This window comes from Strix aluco, chromosome 23, assembly GCF_031877795.1.
Source record: "Strix aluco isolate bStrAlu1 chromosome 23, bStrAlu1.hap1, whole genome shotgun sequence".
NCBI lineage: Eukaryota > Metazoa > Chordata > Aves > Strigiformes > Strigidae > Strix > Strix aluco.
In genome coordinates this window covers 6352997-6360153 of record NC_133953.1, presented here as the reverse complement: position 1 = coordinate 6360153, position 7157 = coordinate 6352997, and the positions used below count along the sequence as shown (strand labels likewise).

Here is a 7157-nt window from a genome sequence, read left to right as displayed (position 1 = left end):
TTTAATAGTGTTTGTTCTTAGTTACTTCAGCGTGTGGATGCCTGTGCAGGGAAGATATGTGCCCTGGACTGAGAGTCCAGGCTGTCATCAGGAAAGACGTGGAGCATGAGCCCTCTCACCCTAATGTAGGCATCCAAAATAGAGCAGAAAGCCACCACCAATCCCCGAGCCAGCTCCTGGGATGGGGCGTTTCTCACCTGCCTGAAAGGCTGTTTAGTAACTTCCCTCCTGAAAGGAAACCTTAACACGATGTAAACAGCTTTGGGCCTTCCCCAGATTACCTGTGTCCCGGGGATGCAATGGATGATGATAGTCTTTACATCCAAACCCCGTGCTTGCCCACGCGGGGCTGAGCCAGTTCAACCGACCAGCTCTGCAGCCAAAACCCGACCAGGGATGTCTTGCAGAGCTCTCCCTCACCTAAGGCACTTGCCACGCCACATCCTACCCTTATTTTGCAGTGCCTAATTACTTTCTAGTGTGGGAGGACTCGGAGAACGTGCTGGAGTTGTTCATCCAGCCTCTGCAATTTGCTTTGGTATTTATAAACACAGCGAGGATGTGATTTGTGATGCAAGGGCAAGTCGGTGTGGTAGCTTCAGGATGAGTAATGCCTTCTTCCACGCACATCTGAGCTGTAGAAAAGGACCAGAAAGCCCGTGAGGAGGGAAAGAGTGAGACCTCCTTAGGTGGTAGATGCATACAGAGAGCAAGGAGAGAGGTCTTGCTGGAGGAAACAAGACCATCCCAAGGTAACATCAAAAGCTCACTGCTATAAGTGTTTAGACGATTACTTATTCCCTTCTGTGCTTGCTGCTCTGGGGATTCTTCTCAACACTTTGAGTATGGGCTTAAATACTTTGCAGGATATAACTTTGCCTGCGGCAGCCGGCCACACTGCCGTACCTCTTCTCCTCTCCATCCTTACTGGTACTCGGTGACGTTGGTCTGGCTTAGCGCAAAGGCAATTTTCACGCCTCTAGTCTTCCAGCTCTTCCTGCTGAAGATGAAATCTCTTTCCCTTGTGTGAAATCACCGCTTGTGTGCGACAGGAAGGTTGTGTGGAATATGCATGAGACTCCTTTTGGAAATGGTAATGGTTCCTGGGTTGCCTCCTGTTGTTGTAGGGCCCAGCAGAGCCTTGGCTGGCTGGAGCTGCAGAACACGCCGGCTGGATTCACGCCCTAGTAATTATCTAGTTTGGAGGGAGTTTATGTTCCGAGGAAATAATTGTCATGTCGCTTTTTATTAGCAAAAAGTTTGTTATGGTTCCTCTTTAATACCATGTAGCTGTTACGCTTTCTTGGACGCTAATGGATTTTTCTTTGGCACGATGAAGTCCTGATGATTGCATGTATGCATCCACATATATATCTATGTATACACATATATACAGGGGTGCATGATGGCAGCTTCTCCGAGGTGATGTCGCGTCTGTTTGCAGCTAATAATGAATCTGTGCACTCCCGCTCTGTCTGAATGAGGATCTCTGGGGATGCTGAGCAGCCCGACATCTCTCTTGGGGATACTTTGGGTTGGTTCCCAGGCACTGTTTGTCCTTTCAGGTCCAGCAAGCGAGCCCAATGCCAACAAGTTTCCTCGGCAGTGCCCTCCGGGGCACCTTCTTCTTCATTTTTGGTCTCTGGTGGTCTGTGCGATACCCCTTGAAGTATCTCAGGTGGAAAGCCAACGCCGAGAGCCAGCCAAGCCATGGGATCCAGCGCGTGGAATTCTTCGAAGGGGCAGTCAAAGCTTTCTTTGCTCTAGCAGGTAAGAGATGATGATGAGCCTCTGCCCCAGTATCTACTGGCACTGTGGCTGCTCTCTCCCAGGAAACTGGGGCTGTTTGTAGTGGGGAAACGGCTGCGGCTGGTGTGGGAGGGCTTGGGGACATGCTTGTGGCATGCTCTGTGATGAGGTCTTGCTACCGTTCCTCTGGGCAAATACCGCTATGACTTCACCGTTGCAAAGAAAAGTTTTCTGCAAGCTTGTCCTTTCTCCTGTATAAAAGGAAACTGTGACCTTTCCACTCTCTGCCCAGGGATATTGGTTGAGCAGTTTGTTCCTGCTGGTCCTCACCTGCAGCTGTACAGCCCCGAGACACACAGCTGGACGGACCTCACCCACTGGCACTACACCACCATCTACTTCTTCTTCCTCCTCTCCGGCATCGTGGACATCGTCTCGCATTCCCCGCTCAAGCTGCCACTTGGCTTAGATCGGCTCTCGTTGTCCGTGGCTCTGTTCATCGAAGGTGAATCACGCGCGGTGCCTGGGAGAGTGTGGGTCAGGGGAGGTGTTGGGAGGGACACTGATGTGCATCAGCCCAAAATCCCTGGGCTGTTTCGAGCCTGGAGAGGTTCTGTGCAAGTAGCCAGAGCTGGAGGGTGTCCTCTCCAAATAAGAATCTGGCCGTGGCTGGATGCCCTGGGTGCACAGAGGATGACAGAATCACAGAATCATCCAAGTTGGAAAAGACCTTGAAGATCCTCCAGTCCAACCATGAACCTCACACTGACCGTTCTCAACTCCACCAGATCCCTCAGCGCTGGGTCAACCCGACTCTTCAACCCCTCCAGGGATGGGGACTCCCCCCCTGCCCTGGGCAGCCCATTCCAACGCCCAACAGCCCCTTCTGCAAAGAAATCCTTCCTAAGAGCCAGTCTGACCCTGCCCTGGCGCAGCTTGAGGCCATTCCCTCTTGTCCTGGCGCTTGTTCCTTGGCTCAAGAGACTCATCCCCCCTCTCTGCACCCTCCTTTCAGGGAGTTGTAGAGGGCCAGGAGGTCTCCCCTCAGCCTCCTCTTCTCCAGACTAAACCCCCCCAGTTCCCTCAGCCGCTCCCCATCAGACCTGTGCTCCAGACCCTGCACCAGATTCGTTGCCCTTCTCTGGACATGCTCGAGTCATTCAATGGCCTTTCTTGTAGTGACAAGGCCCTAGGGAGATGCTTCTCCTGGTGACAAGCAGCTGGTCCTCTCTGCAGTCACAAAAAGGTGTTGTGCCCCCATCTTGGTTGGATGCACAGAGGAACAAACCCTGACACAAAGCTCCCCACCATCTTCTGAGCTGAAGGGCCCCCTCGCTCTGCTACTCCTGACAGCCCTGGCTGGGGCAGGGGGGTCCCTGCAGTGATGGGGGCTCTTCTGGGGGCTGCAGAGCCAAGGTGATGACAGCAGGTTGTTTGCTCTCTGGCTCTTCCCACCAGGCAGAGCGTAGCAAGACCTGGAGCATAAGTCTCAGTTTTCAGATGTATTTTTAAAAAACAAATCCCAGAAGCATCCTGTTCTAATGCCGTGTGAATCTTGGCAGGTTTGCTCTTCTGTTTCCATGACTACAGCGATGCTGCGCTGGACCACCACCTCCATTCCCTGCTGGCCATGGCAATCTTTGCTGGAGCTCTCTCTGCCCTCCTTGAGGTGTTCCTCCGTGACCACGTCATCCTGGAGATCTTCAGGACCAGCTCCTTTCTTCTCCAGGGCTCTTGGCTTTGGCAGGTCAGTGCGTATCCAGCATCTGAGCAGTGGGCTTCGCACCCAGGAAGGCAGGTGGAGGGGGGCTGCTCTACCCTTCACGGCACATCTGTTGGGGTTAAACTTGTAGGCTGGTTGGAATATCTTAGTAAATAAGAGGAGGAAACGAGGCTTAGTGCCAGAGCTGTCACTGTGGAGATAGGCACGTGTGCAGCATGGACAAACCTGCATGCTAAATGGAAATTAGGCCTCACAGGGGTGGGAAACCAGAGTCATGAGTTTTTGTTCTTTTTATCAGGTCCAATTTCTTTCTCTGTTTGTTCCAAGTGACTGCAAATATCTGGAAGCCTCTCACATAATTGCCCAGCTTTGGGTCTGGGGAGAAACGCACATCCTGGTGATGCAGCCTTTGGGTTGTGGTGTTTCTCTGGGGATGCTGGGCTGCACTGGGAGTCCTAAGGCTTGTCTGCAGAGCATCCCTCCCTTCCTGAAGCACATCCCTGTGTCAGTCTGGGGAGAGTGGGGGTGCAGAGGGCAGTGGTCCAGGTGTTACTTGGGATTATTGTGCCTCTAATCTGTAGTCAGCTGCAGCAGCTTGGCTAAAAACAGGAGGATAAGTGAGGAGGGATGTGCTAAAGCCTGAGGCGTGCTGATGCCTAACATCTCTTCTGTCTGTGGCCAGATTGGGTTTGTGCTGTCCCCTCCGTGGGGAGGACCGGGCTGGGATCAGACCGACCGCAGCAACTTCACGTTCCTCACCATGTGCTTCTGCTGGCACTATGCGGGCGCGCTCGCCGTCTTGGCAGCAAACTCTGCTGCATCTCGCTGGTACGTGGGGGAGAGGGGTCCCGGGGGGGTCCCAGCACCGTGTACGAGCTGGGATGGCCAAGAGCAATACCTAGACCCAGTGCTACCCTGGGAAATCCAGCCGTCAGTGTAGCATGGGGTGAGAAAAGTGGGTTTCATGCATGTTCAAGCATTGACTAGTCCATGGCTTGGCTGGAAAGGATGGGCCCGGTGCCACCACAGAGCAGGCGGTCCAGAGCAGGCTGGGGTGAGCCGATGGCTCTCGCTACCCGCAAACTCCTGACCAGTGTCACTGTCCCTCCCACAGCTGCAACGAGTCCTGCCAGCTGAAATTCGGGGACATTGACGTGGAGCTGGACTGTGGCATGTGCATCCGCAAAGGCAACAAGAGCTCCAGTGGTGCCCTGCTGCCAGAGAGCGGCTCGGATGACAAATGAGGCCGTGGCAGGCATGGAAACATCTTCCCTGCTGGCTTAGAGCTCTTGAGATAAGGTTTTTAATTAGTCTTTGATAAACTACAGTGGCACTTGATGACTGAGCATCAGAAGTGGGAGGCAGGACCCTGAAGGCAGAGCGTGGCAGACGCAAAGCCTTTCCTGTGTATCCCTTTGCAAGAGCAAACCAGGCTCATCGGGGAGGGAGTTTTTAATTTTTTGGGCTGCGAACTGCAGGACTGGTTTGCTGGTGGAGTACAACCGTTGCGGCCAATTTGGCTGTTTTTTTAACCTTGTTTTTGCTTTCACAGAAGGGAGCCAAACCAGTGTTCAAAGCTCCTGGTGGCTGTTGCTCACTCTGGTGTTAATGGGGAGGATTTTTGTACAAAGCTTGATGTGCACAGAGTATACACGATCACCAATAAAGTACTTTAATGAACCACCTCAATGGATCTCTTGAACACAATGCTTTGAAATTGAAGATATGGTTAAGGTGATGTCTGGCTTCAAAATGGTTTGGGGGGTGGATGAAATATCAGAGAGATGGGACTGTGTGTGACTTAATGTGGCCAACTCTGCCTGGAGAAAGGGGTGGGTGGCCAGTGGATGGAAAGGATGGAGGTTGCCCTGTTAGCACTGGCTGCCTTCCTACTTGTTTTTCATCAGAAGTTGAGAGGATGAGTTAGAGAGGCAAGGCAGCCTGTTTGTAATGGATTTTGGCGTGTCTGGGAAGTGGGGGGTCTGCTGGGCAGGATTCAGCTTGGAGGGAGACCCTTGAAGCAAGATGATGGCTTCAGCCGGTCTGGGTTGGGCGTACGGATACTCCTGGCAGGTCTCTGACAGCTGGGCTGTGCAGTGATCTTAGCGTGAGTATGGATTTTTTTTCAACAGCTTTATTCCCTTCCTGGAGCTGGTCACTTCCGAACAAAACCTTTCAATTCTGGGTGTCTGCTTTGCACTTGGTGTCTAGGGGTATTTGTTTTTTTTTTCCCCTTAGGCCCTTCATTTGGTTGGCAGCAGAATAGCACGGGGAGATCAAAGATCAAAATTTAAAAGACGTCATTAAGCAGGATTAGTGAAAGAACGAAGTTCATCATCAGCGTTTAAAATGCTTGTGCCATGTCCTCGCTAAGGGCTGGGCTGGGTGAAGTGGGGAGCGCAAACAGCGTTGTTATTATCTTTTAATACCTTTGCTGTACTCCCCTAAGACGTGCAAGAGGCAGTTTAGACTAAACTTAAGCAAGAAGCTGAGTCTTAAACACATCACTGGTGCTCTGCATAACTCCAAAAATTCAAGCAAGTGTTGGGAGGAAAGAAAAATCCTCCCTAGCTCAAAGCAGTTGCAATTCTCAGCCCCACGGGAGATCCCTGGAAGAATGAGCACTGCATATTTTATTTTATTTTATTTATTCCTTTCGGAGCACGGCTGCAAGGAGACCAATGCTTCGTGCTGCTGGAGACTGTCAAGAAAAGGACCTTAAGGAGCAAAGAAACCAAGGAAAGTGCAGCATTTTGGGCTCCTACATTTGGTACCCCCACACAGAGGACTACTATTTGGGGTTGTAAAGCGGGCTGGCATTCAGGAGCCATGGTTCCTGCAGGATCTGGTGGGGAGGGTTGCCTTTAACTAGAGCTGGAGTGAGAGCTTCAAATGTGTTCCGTGGAGGTGGCGTGCTCTGGTTATTAATAATCCTCATGGGACTAGGAGCAGGGTCATTCGGTCAACTTGTTATAGACTAGCTGCCATTAATGGGAAGCCTAGTGCATAGGTTATAACCCAATGTGCTGCACTTTGATTGAAAAGAAAGGGGAAAAAAAAATCTCTTTCCCCTTTGATCAACTGATGTTATTTTTTTGCCTGTTTTTTCTTGCCCCAGTGTTATCTTGGTAATGCTGAATCCCTCTCTCGCTGAGGCTTTTGCTACTTAAAATGTAGGTCTGTAGCAGGGACGTTTCTTCTTTCCTTGAATAAATACAAATAAGAGCAAATACTGATGGTCTTGGCTGTGTGTTTTAACAAGCTTAGCGGCATCGCGCTCTGAGCCTAAAGCGAACGCGCAAGGGTGTCTTTGAACAGGGCACACAGAATTACCTGCCATCTAGTTGGGTGATAGAGGGGCCCCGTATTTAAGATAGAAATAATGTTTGTTGGGTCAATAGAGTAGAAAGAATGAGATGTTGTGGCTGTAATTGCATTTGTAGAGCAGTTCCCAGTTAGCCTGTGTGTAGAATTGATATCTTCTACAGCAAGCCTTTAACCCAAAGCGCTCTTTCCCACAGAAGCTGGAAGGCAATTAAACTCATTAACTAGGCAAATGTTTATTAATCAGGAAAGCCTGCACTGGCCACCCAAAACCATTGCTGCCCGTACTGGTGGTGTGCTACAGACAGACACAGGTGACCCTGAAATAAGGGGAGAGTATAGAGCTGTGGCATCCCGCTCC

General features: G+C 51.1%; 1 protein-coding gene across 1 annotated transcript; it reads left to right on the top strand.

Moving 5' to 3' along the window:
- Nucleotides 1–641: 641 nt before the first annotated feature.
- LOC141933767 (transmembrane protein 45B-like) lies at nucleotides 642–5161 on the top strand. The gene is made up of 6 exons (XM_074848790.1): nucleotides 642–752; nucleotides 1566–1770; nucleotides 2042–2254; nucleotides 3312–3496; nucleotides 4155–4300; nucleotides 4587–5161. The coding sequence occupies exons 2-6, from the start codon at nucleotides 1584–1586 to the stop codon at nucleotides 4714–4716; spliced, it is 861 nt and encodes a 286-aa protein (XP_074704891.1). The 5' UTR covers nucleotides 642–752; nucleotides 1566–1583; the 3' UTR covers nucleotides 4717–5161.
- The last annotated feature ends 1996 nt before the right edge of the window (nucleotides 5162–7157 follow it).

What these genes read in the sequence shown, in the direction of transcription:
- LOC141933767 (XM_074848790.1), top strand. Translation starts at nt 1,584, where the DNA reads ATGCCAACAAGTTTCCTCGGCAGTGCCCTCCGGGGCACCTTCTTCTTC. An exon ending in AGCTTTCTTTGCTCTAGCAG is followed by an intron (nt 1,771 to 2,041) that starts GTAAGAGATGAT and finishes CTCTCTGCCCAG; the next exon opens with GGATATTGGTTGAGCAGTTT. An exon ending in CGTGGCTCTGTTCATCGAAG is followed by an intron (nt 2,255 to 3,311) that starts GTGAATCACGCG and finishes GAATCTTGGCAG; the next exon opens with GTTTGCTCTTCTGTTTCCAT.